Source organism: Ascaphus truei, chromosome 1, assembly GCF_040206685.1.
Source record: "Ascaphus truei isolate aAscTru1 chromosome 1, aAscTru1.hap1, whole genome shotgun sequence".
In the NCBI taxonomy this organism is placed as follows: domain Eukaryota; kingdom Metazoa; phylum Chordata; class Amphibia; order Anura; family Ascaphidae; genus Ascaphus; species Ascaphus truei.
The window spans coordinates 369734842-369757610 of NC_134483.1; the positions used below are offsets into that span (position 1 = coordinate 369734842).

At 43.1% G+C, this 22769-nt stretch overlaps 1 protein-coding gene across 1 annotated transcript in view; it reads right to left on the reverse strand.

Annotated features, from left to right (window-relative positions):
- KLKB1 (kallikrein B1) overlaps positions 1-22769 on the reverse strand; it is an 86263-nt gene that overhangs the window by 9034 nt on the left and 54460 nt on the right. Inside the window, exons 12-14 of the mRNA XM_075610120.1 lie at positions 15423-15598; positions 14564-14659; positions 6513-6652 (exon numbers count right to left, since the gene is read on the reverse strand). Coding sequence (XP_075466235.1) covers positions 6513-6652; positions 14564-14659; positions 15423-15598 — 412 coding nt within the window. The remainder of the gene's footprint in view (positions 1-6512; positions 6653-14563; positions 14660-15422; positions 15599-22769) is intronic.

Genomic DNA, 22769 nt, shown 5'->3' on the forward strand with positions numbered 1-22769 from the left:
CAGGAAGCTCATCTTAATTACGATTATTATAATAATTATTCGACTTCTGAGAATTGGCTTTACCACCAGTGTGGAAGAAGTGGTTTAGTGACAAACTGGCGGCGCACAAATAAGTATTCTCCACCAGTGAAATGAATGTGGGTTGTAGCAGGATCCCTCAACACACCATTCGGTTGAGTGATGCACTGTGAGAAATCCTCGGGAGGATTTCTCACAGTGCTATCTATCATCGCCTGCACGCTGAGCTGCGACAAGCACTCCTTCTCTCCTGAGAACAGACCCGGAAGTTCCGCTTTTGCCGCCGGTCAGGTGACCACCCACCGCGATGGAGCGGATGCAGGGTTGGCGGTGAAGAGACCTTCGGCTGCTCGTGAAGCTGTGGTGACTCACCTCACCTTACAACTATACAGCTCCAAGGAAAGTTCGGTGAGCAGGAGAATTTATATCGTTGGAGGACGTTACAGGCACGGAACCGATCACCCCAGTTTCAGTCACGTGAGTCTTTTCATTACAACTATATGGTGCTCTTAGGGAGCCTGTTGCTGGAAAAGCTACCATTCATGCATTATATTCTTTATTTACTGGGGTGTACCACTGCCTAAGTCCCAACTCACAGCGATAACAGCTATCATACCAATGAGCAGTTTCACGTTATTTCTGAGCGCCTGGTGAGTCAATCGTCAGATTTACCCGTATTATACACTCGGTTGAGTGATGTAACCCCCTTCCGTGAAAGGTCCAGGCGTATAGCTCTGAGAGATGTGGACGATGTTAGGGACATTCTGAATGAGATGGAGAACGCTGGCATCGTGAATGAGTCCCGTAGCCCCTACGCATCACCCAAAGTGGTAGTGCGGAAGAAGAATGGTTCTGTGCACCTACTGTATGTGTGGATTATCGTACCCTGAATCGCGGCACGGTTCCTGATCAATATACGCTACCTCGAATCGAAGAGATCCTCAGCACCCTGTCCAGCTGTCAGTGGTTCAGTGTCCTGGATCTGCGTTCGGGGTACTATCAAGTCCCTATGAGCCCAGACGACCAAGAGAAAACTGCGTTTGTCTGCCCATTAGGATTCTATCAGTTCACCCAGATGCCTCAATGCATTTGTGGAGCACCCACTATGTTCCATTGGTTGATGGAGAAGACCATCAGGGATATGAACCCAAGAGAGTGTCTGGTCTACCTGGATGACATTATCGTCTTATGTCGGACACTGGAGGAACATGAGGAGCACCTTCTGAAGGTCCTGAACCAATTGCAGAAGGAAAGATTGAGGTTGTCCCAAAACAAGTGCAAATTCTGTCGGACCTCCGCCACCTATGTGGGTCATATTGTTTCCGCAGACGGAGTGGCAACTGACCCTACCAAGATGGAAGCGGTGGTGAACTGGCCCCGGTCTGAGAATGTGATGGAGCTCTGCTCATTCCTAGAATTCTGTGGCTACTATCGGAGATTTGTGGAAGAATATAAATGTATTGCCAAAGTTTTGAATGACTTGCTGAAGATCTATCCTGAGGACCCTCTTCAGAAGGCTGTGAGTCCAAGAACACCGTTTGGTGAGAAATAAACCCCTGCCTGTGAGGAGGCCTTTTTGAAACTGAAGAAAAGGCTTACTGAAGCTCCGTTTTGGCCTATGCTGACCTGGATCAACCGTGTCGCACGTGGATGCCAGCATCAATGAACTGGGAGCGGTACTCCATCAGAAGTACCTTACGGGGCTTTGGTCTGTCACCTACGTGAGTCGCAGCCTAACTCTGAGCGAGAGGAATTATCCGGTACATAACCTGGAGTATCTCGTCTTAAAGTGGGCCATTGTAGACAAGCTGAACGACTACCTCTATGGGGTATACTTCGAGGTAAGAACGGACAACAATCCGCTTACCTACATTCTGACACCGGCCACAGATGGTTGGCCACGCTATCCAACTTCAACTTCACCCTAAAGTACAAGCCGGGCCCCCTGAACGTGGGAGCCGACACTCTGTCCATAAGACCAGGGCAGAGCCCAGTACCTGACGATGGAGTGTGGGAAGAGATCCCTGGTCCCGGGATTCAGGCTATGTGTTCCACAGCTTCTATACTAGAGGGAAACATAGCCTTCTCTGAACTTCGAGTGGCAGACTCCCTGGGTTTCAATCAGGAGCACTCCCTGCTGTGTACTGCTGTCCTGAGGCCATGTCCATCACTCAAGCCACTGTAATGAGTTGGAAAGACCTCGTCCATGCTCAGAAGTCTGACTCGGTGGCTAGAACTACAGTATAAGCCGGGCCATACAAACCCAGAATCCCTCCTTAGTGAAGCGTGCCCCCGTAGACACGGTTGCTATCCTCATTCGACAATGGGATAAGTTTCAAATAGACAATTGCGTACTTTATCGAGTGGTTCCTTATCACAACCATCCATATAGAAGACAGCTAGTTCTGCCAAGGAAACTGCAGTATATGGTCCTAAGGTCCCTGCATGATGACCACGGGCACTTGGGAGTGAACAAGACCTTCGGATTCCTACGAAACCGATTCTTCTGGCCCAAAATGAGGGAATCAGTGGAACATCATTACCGAAGATGCTTGTGATGTATTTACTGCTGCGGTCAAGTTTATTCGAGCATTTGCCCGTTCTTGGCCGCAGCAGTAGCCTGGTGCGCGCCCGAGGGTGACGGGCGCGCGCCGAAGCAGCGGAAGAGCGCCCTCCGATCGGGGCGCTCTCCCTACCGCTGCCGGGTCCGCCGGGTCCCCCGGAACCCCCTGCCGCCGTCCCGCGATCGCGGGACACCAGGGCTCCCTCGGGGAGCCCTGGACGTGCGTGCAGGGGGCGCAGGCTCCCGAAGACGCGTGACCGCGCGTCTATGGCGCGCGGCACGCCGAGGGGCGGCCACTAGCAAGCCGGGAAATCTCCCGGCTTGCAGTACCGGCCACACTTTAATAAAGTGTGTCGGTAGTGTAGCATAAAGCACTGCCTACAAGGGCAGCCCCAATGGGCCACCTGAAGAGTTCTGGTCCTAAGGACATAATATGTTTGGACTTTCTGTGTATTGAACAGATTCCAGGGGTATTGTAAATGTGCTTGTGATAACTGACGACTGCACCCGATATGCCCAAGCCTTCCCCACCAAAGATCAAAAGGCCCTCACGGTGGCTAAGGTATTATGGGAGAAATACTTCATCCACTACGGGCTACCCAACCGAATGCACTCAGTTCAGGGGAGTGACTTTGAAAGCAGACTCAAGAGCTGCTGAAACTACTCAACATTGAGAAGTCACATATGACCCCTTACCATTCTGAAGGAGATGCCCTACCGGAACGGTTCAATCTGACCTTGCTTGATATGCTAGGTACCATGTGGGACTCTGAAAAGGCCAGATGGAGTAAACATGTGGAACACTTGGTGCATGCATAAAACTGCACTAGGAATGAGCCCACTGGGTACTCTCCATACTTCATGATGTTCGGCAGAGAAGCCAGATTACCTGTGGATATTCGCCTGAGAGTGTCCATCGATGGAGTACCCAATATGACCCATTATCAGTATGTACAACAACTAAAAGATAACCTTCATAGGGTGTATCAGTTGGCAGAAGAAGCCACCGCCAAACTGAATCAGAACAACAAAAGGCGATATGATTGCAAAGTGCGCTATCGGGAACATCAGCATGGGCACAATGTACTCCTACAGAACCTGGGAGTACCAGGGAAACATAAGTTGGCTGACTGATGGAGAGATGCCCCCTTTGAAGTTGAGTCACAGATGCCTGGCCTCCCCATCTACCGTATCAAGGATGCTGAAGGTACAGTAGGTTAAATGTATGGCATCGGAACCATTTGCTACACATTCCGCAGGTGGACGCTGATAATGAGATTGATCAGTCAGCTATGATGCCACAAATGGAGCAGGAAGACGCCAGTGGGATCCAAGATCTCACAGATGAAGAAACCCAGGCTTCAGTGGAGGAAGATTTTCCAATCACAGATGAAGAGTTGGGTAATAGTCCTGTCAAGCAAGAGTCATCCCCAGTGGCTAAACAACAAGTCAGCCTCTTGATCCAAAAAAGCCCAAGTTTCACCCCAAAAAGAGACTATTCAGACAGACAATCACACACTATGAGAGGGCCAGGGCCTCAAGCCACTGGAAGCCTCTCCGACCAAGAAGATGTGGAGGAAGAATCCGAAGTGATCATTCAAGACATTCGTTGGGGTCAAAGAATGAGTCACCCTCCAATGAGGGTGGCTTATGATTCATTGGGGCACCCTATTATGAATCTCAGCAGTCGTCTTGGAGCTAGCTTGTGTCCATAATGAAGATACTCACTGAAGTATTTAATGTAGTTTAAGTACCTGTGTTATTAAATTATGTTGTATGTTATGCTATTGCATTTTCCATAATAGAACTGTGTGTTAATGTTGGTTTCTCATGAAGGGACGTTGAAGTCTTCACCAGGGGGAGAGTAGCAGGGGTCTCTCTTCTTACCTCCTGGGGGGAGATCAGCTCACTGGCTGGGAGAAACAGTGCAGTTGCATCAGCCATCTTGGTGCACCCAAATCGGGATATGGGACTCATATGTGGCAGCCATCTTGGTACACCCAAACCAGATAGAGTAACAGAGAAAAGATGTCCTGAGAAGCAGGATTTCCTCCGCGGGACAGAGGTGACTTTGCCAGTTGCTGCAGAGTCTGCAAGGTGTGAGCCAGTCAAACTCATGGACTAGGCCAGAGACATCCACCCATGGGCCCCATGTAGTCCCCTCACCTTAGTGGTGTATAGGGCCGGGCATACAGTTAAGGATCTCCCTGTATTGAGTGATTGCCGCAGAGCAGGACCAGAGCTGGAGAGGAGTTCCTCCAGTGTCACTGTGCAGCATCCGGATGTGAAGCGTGAGGGGCTGCTGTTGGAGACCCCGCGGCGTGGGACCCTGCCGGTGATCCTTCTACGTCTGGAAGTATTCCCTGGTTAGGGACTTAACCAGGAAGGTACAGGTGCACCACCGCAAGGGGGAGGGTAGCACTGCCCTCATACACACATTGGGAAGGGTTGCTTGCCAGACACCAGGCTATAGCTGCCCAAGCACCCTAGGTATTATTGTGGCTAGCTACCCCAGGGCCATTCCTATTGTTATTATTGTCACTATTGTTGCTATTGTGACTGTGGGTATTATTTGGCCCTACTTTGGAACCACAGTAAAATAGTTATTATATAATCCTGTTGTATTGTATTATTGGGGTATACCATAAATGAATACGTGTTCCTATGAAGAGCTATCCTGCTATGCGGGATCCTCAAAGGTGGAGGCGCTGAACCAGAGAGAGAGCAAGCACACTGTCACCACAGGCTCCCCAGGAGTGGAGGCTCAGGCCTTCTGTAAGTCTAACAGGTAGCACCAGTGACCGTAATTAACGCTGTTTCCCTTAGGGATAGAGAGAAGGTGTTACATAACTGTAGCCCTGATTGGTTTTTGGGCTATAGGTCTGCTCACCTCCTGGCAGTAAAGCCTAGTAAGGGTAGGTTGCCAGGAGTAATCATGGGTTTCCCCATTCCTTGCAGTGCAGTGAGTCAGAGAATGTACTGTCATCAGGCCTTGTGTCCAATTAGAGGCACAGGGGTGGTGCTAACTGGATCTGTACTTAATGCACTGTACTTCCTGTATTTAGCCAGTCTGCCTCTACCGTGATAGAGGCTGGTTTTCCCAAACTAAGCTGTCAGGCCTCTGGCAGTTTGAGGCCCTCTCTTAGGGGAGCGGTGGGAAACCATTACCTCTTATCCTCTTAAGGGAAGAGCAAGGACCACTCTTGGTGCCCTTTGGCTGGGAGTGGATCCAGGGACCTCCTGAGGGTGGACACCCTTCAACTGATATCAACTGCTGCTGCTGAATACAGAGACCAATAAAGAAGTCTGAGTTTTATTATACCTCCTGTCTGAGAGTGAAGTCTATTGGGAGGAGGGGGAAGAGATTCTTCTGCAGAGACGTCTCCCCATACACCTGGGGGCTGCACGAGATGGAGGCGCTGCACCTGTGAGTACTATTCGGGCAAGACCTCAGAAACCTGTCTTGTTATTCCCCTATACCACCATGCGGGAGACCAAGGGCCCCCTGTTACCAGCAGGTTTGCACCACACTATGCCATGTAACTAGAGCGAGTTTCCCAGAGAGAGGCCCTATGTGAGATTGGGTGGGGAAAACAGGGTTACCTAACTATGTAACAATTACATATACCAGCCATATAGATTCATTTGCATATGCAAAAAACAATTTGTAAATGTGTTGGGCTGGGCTGATAACAAATACTATACAGCAAATGTAATATATAACAAAAATAAACTTAAATTCACAGAGAAACTTAAATACTATAAATTAAGAGACAACCAACATGCAATTAAAGAGCACTTTAAAATGTGTAAAGAATGTCCCTATACATAAATAGTACCAGTTGTCAGGCTTACAGGCTAGAATTGAGTTTATTCTTTGCAAGTACTACAGATTTGTACATATATAATTATAAACTAGTCATCCACTTACTTTACATGCATCTATTTGGCCATGTTTATATCCAGCACACAACACCTGATTAGTAATATTATGATGTTGATAGTTCGCTTGGCATTCCTCATTTGAAATTAGAGGGACTTCTGCCTTTTGGAGAACATTGCTCGGACTTCCTGCAATGAAATAGAAAATAGATTTACAAATAAGCATCCAGTGTTGGCCAGGAAATCCCTTTTAAACATATGACAGCAAAATGACCCCATCATTTTTTTTCTTCAATAATTGAGTTTGTGTTTACAATTGATATTCTGCACTGAAATATAATAGAACATGGAAAAACTATAGTGCACAATATAGAGGAGCACAGCACTGCTTGCTAGTGTTCTACAGTAAATCTAAATGGAAAAGTAGACATCAGTTTCTTCTATATAATACATATTTTTTGTATATTGCGACCTTTTAAAGCATTCTGAAAGCATACTAGTTTAATTCCCATATTTTGTAAAGAAAGAATACCGGTTATAAGTTTGTCCTGCACAGGACGCATGTGCCCTTAAAACTTAGAATAAATAATGAGACCAGACAGTAGTATATGAAAATGGTGATAAAAGCCACAGCTTTATTAATTTAACGTTCATCTTTAAAAACAAACATAGCAAGATGTTGCGTGCAGCCCTATGGAAGCAGGAAAGAATACCTGACATGAATATGGTAAAAGTCAGGATATGGCAGGTATACGTAATAGAGAGGTTGACAGCCTTGCTGAAAGAAATAGGGTTACATTTTGGTGGATTTTGACCCCATGGTCGATGTCCGAGGGCAGAGATGGGTTTAATATGGACTTAGCCCTGATTTGAGAACCTCCTGGTCCCAAGTAGGGCCAATAGAAGGGGGATGCCTTGGGAAGGTATAAAGAACAGTGCGCCACATATTTTAAATACACTATTTATTGCCAATAGAATGACGTGACGTTTCGGCCATACATGGCCTTTATCAAAAGCAGAATGGCATAAAGTTCAATGTCCCAAACAAAACCATCTTATAGCCCTATAACCAGGTGTCCCATATTAGTCCATAAGCTCATCATAACCCAGCTCCGTCGCATTGCTCACGATTGTTCTGGTGTTGACATCCTTCAGGCTCCTTATTCTTCCATCCCCCCTCCAATAGCTGCTCCTACCGGCGCTCTCGCGAGAGCGTGACGTCATCATGGTATTTTCTTTTTTCGCTGTGCTTCCCAATGCGGTCCTGCTTCCGAAGAGAAGACCTCCTTGCTTCATGATGTCATCACGTATGGCGTCCTCGTCGTGCGCCTTCAGACACCTCCTTCTGTATATTGGTTGCCAAGCAACCTTCTTCTGTAAACATAAGGCAGGATCGTGTTAGTCAATAAAGTCTTTTGAAATTGGTCCTGTACAGCAATACAGACTTCCTGCAGATGTTTGGCTGGATGATGAGCTTCAAGGTCTTAAGCCGGTAAATCCAGAGGGTCTCTCTTCTGGATAGATCATTTTCCCTATCACCTCCTCTCCAATCTTTAGAGACAAAGTCTATGGCCTTGAAGAGTACACACCCCGGGTTTGACTGGTGATAAAGTTTAAAATGTAACGAGACGTTACGTATTTTGAGCCCTATTCTAATATTACATAGATGTTCTAAAATTCTTATTTTTAATAATCTAGTCGTCCGGCCTCAAGAACATTCCAATTGATAGATGACAAAACTTTTATTGCAGTTTGTCAAATGTCTAATCGGAAATATCTCTTTCATTACATTTGAGCTGAACTCCATAGACTATTGATCCCATTAGGGCAGGCCTTACAATGTAAACAAGAAAAGAAACCTTTTGGATAGGTTTCCAGCCACATATCTTTAGAACCTTCTTTTTCTATTATGTCCTGTCCTTTCTATTATGTCCTTTAAGGACACTTGGTGCCAATTTTTCTTTTAGATTTGAACCCCTAGAAAATATTAACTGAGGTCTTGGAGGTAGAAACTCTCCTAACAAAGGATCCTGCTGTAGAATCTTCCAGTGTTTGTTTAGAATGTTTTTTTATTTTCCCCGATTGGGTATTAAAATGGGTTATAAACGGGATCCAATTGTCCTGACATTTTTCTAGTTTACTCCTTTTAGATTTATTGCTAGATATGAGAGTCTCCTCTCTTTTTAAATTGCTGACTCTCTTCATCGCACTGTCTAAAAGATCAGAGTCAAATCTCTTCCCAAGTATTGCAGTCTATGGATTTGAAATGTGTTTTGCATTTAACCTTCTTGTCCTCAACATATATATTTAAATCTAAAAATTGGATATTGTTCTCACCCACAGTGTATGTGAAATTCAGATTCCAAGCATTTTGATTCAGATTATTTATGAATTCTGTGGCATCATCTTTGATGCCACGTCATACAAAGATCACGTCTATGTAGCGATGCCACCGGACCAGGCCCACCCCAAGAACGCCACACCTCCAAACATGGTCCTCTTCGAAGGCCCCCATGAATAGATTGGCATAACTTATGGAGAACCTGGTCCCCATGGCCGTGCCACATAGCTGTAGGTAAAAACAATCATTAAACCAGAAGTAGTTATTTTTCAAGATGTAATTAATCCCCGAAATCAAAAACTCCAATTGTTCTTTTTTAAGTGAATCATCTTTTATTAGTACTCTCCTTATTGCTTCTAAGGGGGCTATGCACTAAGTTGTGATAAGTCATTTTAAGAACGTAAAGTGCTCTTAGAACCTGAAGTTCCGCCGACCGCGATTCACAGTGCTGCGCAAACAGGCACTTTGCGCTATGAAACTGACTTTTTTCAGGGGTCCCGCGTGTGTCCCCGGCTGACCATGTGGGGGTCCCCACGGGAGTCCGGGGGTCCCCGCGTTTGTCCACGGTAGTCCCCGCGGGAGTCCCGGGCTCCCCGCCGGCCTGCGGTACCAATGTTGTGCCTCCAAAAAAATAAACAATATTTCTAACTAAATACACCCTCCACCCCCTAATACATACAATACAGTAATGGGCAAAATTACTATTATCCACATATGGATAATAATGCATTTTCCCATTTAAAATACATATAAATAACAATAAATACAGTAAATACATATTACACTTACCTTTTCCAGGCACCCACGATGAAGGCCGTCTTCATCCTCAACTACATCCTGCCCATGTCCCCTCCTAAACTGCAAAGCATACAAACCAATCAAAATATCCAATGTAATGTCCCCTAACCCCTTAATCACCTTAGCGGTCATTAACCGCCATAGTCATTAAGGGGTTAACTCACCCTCACCCACCAATCGGGAGGCCTATACACCCTCCCCCACTACCCACCCCATGAGGCCTAACCACCCACTACCCACAAGGAGTCCTACCCAGTTTGCTTGGGGACAATACCCATTTCCCCCACCCCCGTTAACTACAATAAACATCACTATATTAAATAAACACTACATAACCCACCCCCTGTGCCCCCCCATAAATACCTGATTTATTCTTTTACATACAGGGTTAATACCCCAGGCCCACGGGAGTCCCCGGTGGCCCTGATGGGTGTCCGTAACCCTCACAGTAGCCCAGAACAAGGTTTCAAACAGGGTCTGGAGGCCTACGAGTGGTCCCCGCCAGGCGCCGTGGGTCACCGTGGGCCACAATTGGGTCTCCACGGGTAGGCCCGTGGGTGTCTGGGGGGCCCCGGGTCAGACCCACAGGTGTCTGAGGGGCCTCGGGTGGTTCCCACAGGGGTCTGGTGGCCCTCGGGAGGTTCCTACGGGTCCGCGGTGCCCCACAGATGGGGCCACCGGTTCTTCCCCGCATTTGTTTTGTCCCCGTGAGTTTGCCAGCCTGGTACCCGTGGAAACTCTGAGGAGACCTCAGGTGGTCTCCAGAGGTCCCCGCAGGCCTAAGAAACCAACCCTGTATGTAAAAAAAATAAACCTGTCCTATAGTTAAAATACATAAATACCCCCCGCCCCCCCCCCCCACACACACACACACACACACACACACTACTTACCCCCTGGCAATGAGATGGGCAGTCCTGTCATCAAAGGTCCTCCGTTGGCAAAAAAAATAGCAATTTCTTTCTAAGGCCAGTTAACCCTTAATCACCTTAGCGGATAATAACCGCTATAGTAATTAAGGGGTTAACCCACCCTGCACCGATACCAACCCTTCACCCATTCATTTATACAGTGGGTATATTATATATATACAAATAAATAAATGTTAAAGGATTACATAAACATGCATAAATAAAAACATGAAATCTTAATCTGAGAATCACCACATTGCATCTTACAATTAAACCAGCAGCACTTTTAAAAATAAATGATATCTCCTCTCCCAACAAACCAGCAGCTAGACAAATATATATCAAATGCCAAACAATTGCATTTGAGTGTTGCCCCCTAAGCCTTTATCATGTTTTATGCTTCTATAAAGCGATGTTTACATCGCATGTTACAAACATAAAATCATCCTCCCATTCTAAGTGATCAAATATATTTATAACTTGTGTTGTGTCTCTTAAATAAGAAGGGAGTTTTACCACATATTTCTGGAGGAAATAGTTAATATATTCTGACAGGTTTTGGGTTATAGAATTTGTTTCCGATATTATTGGCCTGCCAGAGGGCCGCTCTAAATGTTTGTGTATTTTTGGGATAAAGTAAAAAATTGGGAGTCTGGGATGCTTGTTATTTAAATATTGATATTCTTTATCGTTAATTATCCCTATACTTTTTCCTTCAACCAGTAATTTCTCTAAAACTTTTTGGAAGCTGATTGTTGGATCGCCCTCCTATATTCTATACGTTGATGTATCTCCTAAAATACGATTGAGGCACTATTCCTCCACCCTTATCAGCTTGTTTTATAACAAGCTGTTTATTGAACTGTAAATCCAGAATTGCTTGGTGTTCTTTTTACTTAGTAGATTAAACTTTTTCTTACTGCAAGTCTTTGGTAAATTTTCAAAATCTTTGGTGATTAGCGGAAAAAAAGTTTTTAGGCTCGAATGTTGATAGAGTACCTGGTTATCACTAATAACTATCTCTTCTTTCTTCTCTTTTTCATGAAAAAAATTTCTTCCGCATTTTGTTTTAAAAAAAAATAGCGTTTAAGAGTCAGTTTCCGCAAATATTTGTGGGCATCCACAAATAGTTTAAAAGAATTCTGTCCTTGGGCTGGTGCAAAATGTAGTCCTTTGTTTAAAAGTGAAATCTGATCTTCAGTTAACTCCACATTGCTAATATTGAAGATACCTTTTGGCTGTATTACCTCATCTTCTTTTTTGTTATTCTGCCTTCTCCCGCCTCTGGTCCCTCTCCATTTTTTCTTTTTAGGGTTGATGCCACCAGAGACAGCTATCTCAAGGGGGAAAATCTGTTGGGATGGAGCCACAGATAAATAGGTTTCTCTACCACCTTTGTCTTTTCCGTGGTCTCCCATTCCCCTAAAAAAGGAAAGTCTGAGAAATATCTGACTCTCCCTTCTTGGTTTCCAACATATTTTGGCACTTCCTGTGGTTTAGAATAGTTCATCGGAACAGGTGTGTAATCCCTCCACTTGCCCTTTCTTGATGGTTTGTAAAATCTCTTATTCCCCCCCGTATGGTAATCCATATTCCATTGTGGGGTTCTATTCTCTATATGTTAATTTCGATTTTCGTAAAGCTTTTTCTTATGGTAATTAAAATTACCCCTCCCCAATGATCATTCCTTTTTAGCGGGTAAAAACCTCTAGGAGGGTAATCATTCTGATTGTGATCATAATGTCTAAATTCTCTCCGTGGTTCATGGTATGTTGGATTCTGGCTAACATGTCTGGTGTCGTAGACCTTCTCATCTAGTATTTCTCCTTTGGGACTACTTTGGGTATTTTTAGGTTTTGACCTCATTACATGACTAGTCTCTATTTTATTGTTGGAATCCTTATCCCTAATCTCAGGATTACTATTGGACCAGTTCCTAACTTCATCCTTTAAGTAATCCTCTTTGCCTCTTCTAAAAATGTTTTGTTTTGTGCAAATCACAGATTCTTCTAATTTATTTATCCTAGCCTGAACGCCTTTGTCCCTTGTTTTAAACTCAGCCAAATGTTCATAAGGTTCAAGTTTTTCTTTTAGATCCTCTACTTGTAGGTCATTTCTATTTAAAGTTTTTTTTTATGGTGTACTACAATGAGTCTCATAAGTTCAAATGAACAATTGTCTAAAATTCGGTTCCAGGCTTGTAGGAAAACCTGATCTTCTTAATCAAATGTGGGTAGTTTTACAAACCTGAGTCCTCTAGGGATCCGCTCACTTTGGAGATATCTCTCCAGAGTGATCATATCCCATAATTTCCTTGACTCAATTGAGAGAAGTTTTTCTAATTTTGAGAAACCTTCAGCTAAAAAAAATCAACATCCCTTCCTTTAATAAAACCTTCTTCTCCTGAAAATATGGCATCATAATCTACATATTTAGAATTTCTTTTGGAAAATATAGAGGTGTACTTCTCCTCCATAATAACACTATAAGATGATCACTTTTAGCTAGAAATATCTAATGGAGTGAGTGACTAAAGAAAATAACAATGTGATATACAAAATTAAGAAATAATATAATCAATCTTATTGTGCAAACAGTGCATATATGTACAAAGTAAAAATTGTTAAAACTTAAGGTGCAGCTCCTAAAACTAGAAGTGGTGACAAGAAGGTGAAAAAAGAGAAGCAGAATCTTAAATTAACAATATATAGTGCTTCTCTGTGCAGCTCAAAAAATGACAGTTTCTAGGTACTGCATACATGTGTTGATAGTGGAAAATTAAGCGCAATAGAGTGCAACCAGCAATACTAAATTACCAATGATACCAAAAATTAATTCATTAATAGTGCTCGAGTGTTAAGTGAAAAAATCACTTGCATGAATTTCTGTAGAAGAATATCTTGACACGCACTCCCTCTCTTAAAGAATGTATATAGAGAGAACATAGCGTGATACAGTTTAATAAACAAAAATACAAATATGGTGGGAAAGGGGCACACTCCCATTTTCCCAAATCTTTAAAGCATTGAGTGCTATAAGTGCACACTCACACCACTCTGCTTCATCCAAAGTTTCCCGGAACAGAGTCTCCTTGTTTGCAGAAATCCCACGCCAGTAGCTTGGATCCAACGCCAACGCCAACATCCACGTCTGCACGTGCTGCAGTATGGTGGCTCACCAGGGACAGGACTCTCCGCAACCGGCTATGGGACCCTCAGAGGGTCAAAAAGCCCTACGCGTTTCACCTTTGCTTTCTTGTGGCTTCCTCAGTGGTTGTTAGTTCTCTACTCTGCCCTTAGATTATTTATAGGCACAAGAGCCAGAGTCTGTTTCAGAAGAGGAAGGGGGTGTGACTTGCTTCTTTAGAATACATTAAAAATGTCTTTAACTTTTTTTTTTTTTTTTTTATGCAACAGGTTTTTTTTCATAGTACAGAACTGATTTATTAAAAAAAAACACATGTAGGATATTGCTTGAACTGTAGCTTTAATGCGAAGAAACTGTGTACTAGTGTCATATACACATGCAGCGGCCGTTATTCGAACAAATCTCAAAATGGATTTCGAGATTTCCCTGTGATCCGCACAAGTTTTGCCAGGGCAGACTATAATGGCCCCATTATGCTGGCTGTATCTCAGGAAGCAGTGGGTCCCGGACTTGAAACCAATGCGGTTCAGCTCCGGAGACCCCCTGCAACATTACAGTAATGTTTAAAATTAAATAAACCCCTCACAATCGCCTGTGAGGGGCGTGCAGTAGAGTGACTGATTCAGCCTATCTCTTTCTGCGCGTCTATTACAGACAGGAAGACCCCAGTAGGACTCACACAGCAGGGACCCCTGCTGTGTTAATCCGATGGGCCATTATGTCTGCAGCGGCACAACTTGTGAATATATCGCAGCCTACACACGGCACAATGCAAAATGTAACCAGGTAAATGTTCGAATAATGGCCACTGCATCTGTCTACGTTAGCAAAACTTCCAATGCAAAACAAATAATAGACTTGACTAACAAAATAAAAAGTATGAACTTTTTAATATCCAAATACCTTTTTCTTCTGTGAAACCCCATCCAGTTATCCAACAAAAGGTAGGAATTTTAAATGAATGTTGTTTTGGTGGGAGGCAGATAGCTTGTTGATAATCTGAAATATTACAAAATATAACATCGGCATGTTAAGAAGGACTTTAAAGAAGAATTGGTTAGGATGTATACAATTCCAAAACGTAGCACACTAGAAAACAAAATGGTTCGTTTGGAACCAAAGATTTTTTTTTTTTAATTTGGACTTGAGCTGACAGTGGCTGTCAGTGCTGTTCTAAATACAGAAAGAAAACAAAAAAAGAAATATAATGCTCACTAAATCAATTGATGTGATAGTAATATGATGGTGCCTGAACCGTCAAGATTGATGGTGGGTGCAACTGATGAGCTGAATGTACTAGAATTAACTGCAGCTGGAAAGTGAAGCTTCTAGTTGTTAAGTTGTTAAGTGGTGGCAATAAATATGTCTTCACTTTCCAGCTGCTGTTCTAAATACAGTAGGGCCCCATTTTTCGGTGGCCTGCTTTACGGCGTTCCACTCATACATGCGCAGAATGGGGGCTGCTGAGGTCGCGCATGCGCAGAACGAGGGTGCAGAGGTCGCGCATGCACAGAATATGGTCGCGCTTGCACAGAAAAGAGGTTGCACATGAGCAGAAGGGAAAATTGCCGGTCTGCGCATGTGTAGCTGCCGAGAATCGCCGATTCCGCTTTCCGGTGATTTTTACTTTGCGACGGGACCATAGAGCGGAACCCACCATATTACCGGGGCCCACCTATACACGTCTTACTTACAAAGACGCACCACTGATGTACATTATTATTACACATGTATACATTTATGCAACTTTTAGAATACTTACCATTATATGGGATATGTGTTTTTAGCTTTAATAGGGCAATATCATTGCCATATTCTGATCCAGTGTAAAGAGGATGAATTATAATTTGTTCAACTTCAAAAAATGGCGTTGCTGGAGTTATACTTGACTGTTTTACAATGCCCCCATAAACATTCCATATTTGTGGTCTTCTTAAACTAGGAAATACAAAAAAAAAACCTCTAGTCATACTGTATTCAAATAATAGTGATAAACATTTACAATTGGTTACCTTTATTATAAAAGTTCTCCCAGTTCATTAGAACAAAGGCGATCTTTATTCAATTCTCATTTCATGTGTAATTTGATACCCAATACATCTTAGACTTTTTTTTGGGGGGTGGGTTGGAGGGATATATCTGGGATTTTTTCAATAGGCCATAATTTTGTGTCACTGGCATTATTCACTCAATTTGATTTCCTTGTTAGCCTCTAAAGCAGTATGCATTGTTTGTTCAGTTGTTTATCATTATTCTGTCTTGCAGTGACTGTAGGCTTTTTAAACTAATTTTGAACAACCTTTAATCACATTTTCCATTGAAACAATATTAAAACGGTGCTAAAGAGCTGATTTTATTTTATTTCAACTGATTGACATGTTTTCAGGATGATCAAGTACACATAGGTCAACACAGTGGTTGCTGATAATGGATCCCCCACACCAGTGCCTTTTGTGATAGGCAGTTAACTTGCGGTGCAAACTCACTTGCGATCGCCATTCACTAATCAAGCAATTCGTTCCCCAGACAAATTTGTTTGCTAGTTTAATGGGCTTCACACATCAGCAGCATTGAAAAGTGAACACATAAAAGAAAATGTCTTTTATGTGCAGTTTGGAGGTTCAGTTTTTCTATGACCAAAATTAAAGCACACAATATATGTCATACAGTTATACAGTGTTGTTGTATATGTGCCTTTGGGATGATGTCCAAAACTGGAACAATCTACCGGAGTCTCTCACAGTCACCACCTGTCTAAGTTCTTTCAAAATTAAAGCTGACTCACATTTGAATCTAATGCAAAGAGAAAAGAGCGTGGCGCTCGACAATGAAGTGACAAATAGTGCTTATGTTATATAATAATCAGGAAGTACTAAAGTGCTAAAAAAGTGAAGTGTGATCTAATATTAACTGAATAATAATGATCACTTGAGTGAAGAACAATACTGAATCCTGCAATATTGCCCGATGTTGTTTTCTCTCTCCTATGGTGCCACATCCCCTGCTCCCCTGCTTTCTGTGGATATTGCTTGTGGAGGATATTGAAACATATCCTGTTCCAGGGCTTACGAGTGAAGGAGTATAGACTTTTAATTATTATTATCACTTGTTATATTATATGGTCTAATTATTTCTAGACCAGTATATTTATATTTTCACCTTATTGTTCACTTAATCATTATTATTCTGTTAATATTTATATAGATCACGCTTCACTTTAATTAACATTTAAGTACTTCCTGATTATTATATCACATACACACTATTTGTCACTTCAGTGTCGAGTGCCATGCTCTTTTCTCTTTGTATACGTTTATTTGTTTCACATTTGGGTGGCTGCACCACTGAGTTTGTTCCAATATGGAAGGTGGCAATGTTTTTTTCGAAAAGATTGCTACGACATATGGATTTTAATACAATTCTTAACATTGAAGAGACATCAACAGTAGGAGAGGATAACATTATGGAGGCAGAATTTCAGAAGTTAGAAAAACTATTAATAAAAGTGTAACAGGGAAAAACGTGCCTCTAATCCAGCAGTGTGCTGGTTAATTGCCCAACAGCAATCAACCAGACTCCCCCTGGCTGATTAGGACTGTCAGAAAAAGCCTGTTCTGAGAAACAGGAAGGATATTCCTTAGCTCACAAGGGAGCTGAAATAAGGAAAAGAAAGACTGCAGAGATTCCTTAGCTCACACGGGAGATGACCAAGGAAAAAGACTGCAGAGATTCATTAGCCCACACCTGGGATCAAATAAGGAAAAGAAGATGTCTTAATGCACACAGAAGGACTGTATGCTGCCAGCAAGACAAGAGGACAAGATCTCTATACCTGGACACAGACAGTCCCATAGCACACAAGGATGTTGACCCAGGAGAATAGATTCCCCTCGATCAGGGTCTTTTTTAAGGACCAAAGAAGTCTTCAAATTCATGGGGAGAGAACAGATTTCTTCCTCTTATAGCATAGCCTCCCAGTCGCTACTTCTTTTTCCTGGGCCCTTCCAGTGTCAGTCCTGTTAGGAGCAGGCAGTGGAGGGGTTAATTCCTTTATAGGTCTGTGTGTGTATTACAGACCTGGATCCAATTCTGGTATCCAAGGACAGGCCTAGCAACCACCAGAGAGTGTCAGCCTGAGAGAAGGATACTGATTGGTTCATCTAAAAGCAGTGATAACCAATCAGTATTCAACCTGTGCTGTTATGGGACAGGTTCCAACCCCCAATCTCAGTTTATAAATCCTGACACACTCCTAAATTCAGTAGGTGAAGTTCTAGAAGTGATGTGAAATTCAAGAAGATTTCTGTTGATCCCCTCCACTTGTGGAGAGGGGAGACTCTTTCTCCATTCCATCAAGGGATGGGAGGAAAGAGGAACAGGCCTGAATCAGGGCTCTTACCAGGAGATGGGAACAAGGAGAGAAAAGGGATGCATCTGTGTTGCTGTCTGATATCACCTATCTGCAATAAAGCCAGTTGTACCCAGCATCATTGTAATTACTGCCTGCTGAGATGAAAGATCAAGGTGTCAGCATGGCTCATCCTCTGCCCCTGCAGAGAACCTGGGTTGACTGGAGGCGCTGCACCACTCAGGAATAAAAGGTAACCTGCACCATTGTTCTTGCTCTCCCCACACCATCGCGGAGCACTCGGCCCTCCTGTTCATCAACAGGTCACAGCCCAACACACTTAGAAGTAGCTGAAGATAGCATACCCACCCCAATCTCACTTAGGAGTAGGGGAAAGAGGGCTACACTGTAATGGAGAGAGATACAAGAGCAGAAGAAAACAGGGGAGAGGAAAAAGGAAACAAGTCAAAGAGGTATGCAAAATAAATAATATCTTTAACCTTAGTGATAAAATTCTGACTGTCACTCAAAAACAAGTTATATCTAAGGGGCTTACATTTGCGCCCACGGCAGGACCAAACAATTTTATTGATGCGCAAAAGTTTTTGATTAAACAGACTATTAAAACGTTTTTTAAAACTAAAGAGACTGAATTAAGGATTTATAATAACAGGATTAATATCAGTTCTGTTTTTATAAGTCCTTAATTCAGTCTCTTTAGTTTTAAAAAACGTTTTAATAGTCTGTTTACTCAAAACTTTTCTAATCATTTGGAAGTTTTCACACAACTCATACAAAAAGATTTTGAAGAATTAACAGGAAGAGAGCACAGATTTAAACACAATCTCAATAAAGCTGAGAGATGCTGGTACTGAACTAGTTGAGGATAAGAGCATAGTAATTAAACAAGCATATAAGGGGGGTTGTAGTTATAGACTGTATTGACTATGTGAAAGAATCTGAGAGAATACTAGGTGATGTAGAAACCTATTTTAAGATTAAGACTGATCCTACCGCTGAATTCCTCATAGAACTGAATGATCTACGTACCATAGGGAAAGAAAGTGGAATATTGAAATATAAAGAGTTCTTTTATCTTCTGAATGAGAAACGCAGTTGCCAGTGTTCTACTTCTGTCACGGTTGTGCTTGCCACAAACCAGGGTCGGACCACATGGCTGAGGTGGGGTTGTATAAGCACTGACCTTAGACCGCGCAGGCTGATCCGGATTGCGCAGTTCGTAGTCGTACTGTACATAGCAGGGTCGGGACTGGAGAGAGCAGCGTAGTCAGTGGACGAGCCAGGATCAGGATAGGAAACATCAGGGTAAACGTAGTCCAAGCAGGGAGTCGGCAACAGGAGATCAAGCAGGTCTTCCTGCTTCAGCAAAATTGCTGCAGGTCGGAAACGGGGTTTGCGCAAGTGGCATCCATGGCCCATGGCGCCGGTCTCAGGAAGGAGAAGGCTGACCGGAGTGGGCACACTGCCAGGCAGCACTGGTAAACCAATGCTTCAGCGCAGGAGTCCAGAACAAGCCTGTGCGGGGAGAGAGAGCTACAGAACTCAGGACTCAGCGACAGGCCTCTGCTATGGCAAGGGCAGCAGACCTCAGGAAACAGGAAGCTGAAGTTACGCTGGAGATCCACCGCTTCAGCACGGGAACCAGGACACGGCCTCTGCAATGGAGAGAGAGCAGCAGGTCCCAGGAACCAGAGACAGGCCTCTGCTATGGGAAGGGCAGCAGGCTTCAGGAAACAGGAAACTGAAGTTATGCTGGAGATCCAACGCTTCAGCACAGGAACCAGGAACATGGGCTAGGAACAAAGGACAAGAAACAGCGACAAGATGGCCAAGACAGGTGGCTGTGGCAAACACAGAACACCCAAGAAGGATTATGCTCGGCAGAGAAGGATTGTGGGGATGCAGTACTTAAAGGCCAGCGGGCCAATCCCCGGAGGAGGGTGTGAGGGTGCTCCAATGCTCTCGCTCCAATGAGTGAGTATAAGGCTAGGTTGCAGTGATAGCTTGCACAGCTACAGTAGATACCAGGGGGAGTGTTCCAGGACTGCACAGGTCTGTAAGGCAAGGTAAGCAGTAAACCGAGGTGTGGATTCTTTACAACTTCCTCCCAAAAATCCATAATAGCCTGTCCAATCCAGCGGGTAGACCCATTATATCTGGGATTGACTCTCTAACATCAAATGTCTCTCATTATATTAACATCTACCTTCACAAATATGTTAAGGATATTAGATCCTATTTTAGAGATATACGTCGGACGTCTTAAGATGCATTGAGGATTGTGTTTGGTATGAAGGCATGACACTGGCAACCTGCGATGTAACATCGCTTTATACAGACAAGACCACGACTATTCTAAAGCTTGCCTTAAACTAGCCCGGTTACATTCTGGGTATGTGCTGGGTTAGTTTAAGGCAAGTTTAAGGCATTTCTGCATTGACTAATGACCCATAGGATTAACACAGCAGGGGCCCCTGGCAGTCCCATTCAGTTTAAATGGGGCTGCCAGGGACCCCCGCTCTTAATCTGATGGCCATTAATCAATGCAGAAATGCTGGGGCTAGTTTAAAGCAAGTTTAAGGCATGTATTCAGAATGTACCTGGGTGTACCTGGGTCTTTTTGGCGATTGCCACTGGTTTGTGTTAGAATAGTCGCAGTCTCTGCTGTACGTCCATAGGACTTCAACAAGAAGTTGATGCAATTAAAATAGTATTAGACAGAGATGAAGAACACCATCGTAGATAAGCGGATTTCATTTTAGACTGTATTCGGTATATATTATGTCATAACTATTTCTGGTTTGACAGGAATTTTTATATACAGAAATGCGGAACCGCCATGGATTCGCGCCGAGTTATGCAAACATTTTAATGGGGGTACGGGAGGACCAATTTATTTGGTCCTACCCAGGACTCTGCGCAAACTTGTTACTCTGGCAGAGGTTCATTGACAATGTGATATTCATATGGAGGGGAGATTAATTAAGTTTGGTGAGTTCATAACCTACATTAACAATAATAATTTTAATTTAAAGTTCACATGTCAATGGAGTCTGATTGAGATTGATTTCTTAGACCTTTCTATCTATGTCCAGGATAATAAGATAAAGACACGGACATACTTCAAACCAGTTGATAGCGACAATTGCATATTGCAAAACAGCTGTTACCACCAGAAGTGGATTAGCAATGTCCCATACCGACAATTTAGAAGAATTAGAAGAAATTGTACCAAAGACATTGAATTTGAAAGTCAGTCTGATTTTCTAAAGAAAAGATTTCTGGGCCGAGGCACTAGATATAGTGTGTGGTCTGGATAGAAAGGCATTAATTAAGATCAAATAACCTGGAGGGAGACCGGATATTTGACAGGGCTTTGACCTAGCTTTTATGACCAACTATAACAAGGATGGAACATCATTAATAGACATTGACATATAGTTAGGAATTACCCATTACTGAGGGATGTGGTACAAGCAAAACCCAATGTCATCTTCCACAAGGCAAATAATTTGAAAAGGAGGTTGGCACCAAGTGCTCTGTCAATGATAAAGAACCAAGAAAAAACTGGCTACTGTAGCTCAGGTTAAGGTTTTTTTTGGCTGTGCAACCTCTAAGGCCTGTAACCATAGAGCAGAAGATAAATTCAAATTTGTGTCACAGGTCACTGAGAAAAGTTTCGCAATTGAGAAATACATCAGCTGTAATATAGACCATGTGGTCTATCTCATAGTGTGCCCCTGTGGCATCCAATATGTGGGCAAGACAATACGGCCTGTAAAAGTCCATGAGCATTTGGGAAATATAGGACAGAAATTAGTCACCCATAACTTCGGGAAACATTTTCTGACACATCATCAAGCAGACCCCAGGGGACTAAAATTTACAGATTTAGAATACGTAGTATCCCATTGGAGAGGTGGTGACAGGGATAATGAATTAACCAAGAGTGAAACTTTCTGGATCCACAAGTTAAAGACCCTAGTCCCGAATGGACTTAATGTGGATTTCGAATTATGTTTTTTTCTGTCTTAAAAGTAGGGATCTACCTCTATAAGTCCATTAAAAATTTCCAGTATATCTAATTATGGGACTCTCTTTGTTAATTCCTGTTTTCTAGAGACCCATGGTGGGTACTATAAGCTTTAGGTATTATTGTAGACCATGATTTACCTCTTTAATATTGGAGTAAATGTTCAATAAAATTGGACTGAAAAATATGGCCTTTATCTACCCTTATTGGTAGAATGGGATTAATATCCTCCCTTATTGAATGACCATCTATATAGTGTGGATGGTACCAACATTCCCCAACAAATTATGATACACCATCTATACCCTCCTAATTATAGGAGGAGGTATAGAGTATAAACTAGATTAAATAACAATGTACTCTTATCCTCTTATGTCTATATAATGGGACTAATGGTATGTATTGGCTATACTATAAAGACATAGCTTTATTTCTATTACTGTATATGCAGTGAATTAAATCTAAATTAAAAGTATAAAGATATTAAGGATCTGTATGTATCACCTGTTCCCCCACCCTGAGTGAGATCATGCGGCTACCGTGTGTTCTGGTGCGGTGCATACTTGTGAGGTGGAACAGGAAGCCTTGAGAAACTCCACGGTGGAATGGGGTGACATCAGTATATGTTCTCAGTACTGATCTTCCATGATGCAGTGCCTCCAGCCAGTGACGATCCTGGTGCAGGCAGGATGGTCCACACTGGCACC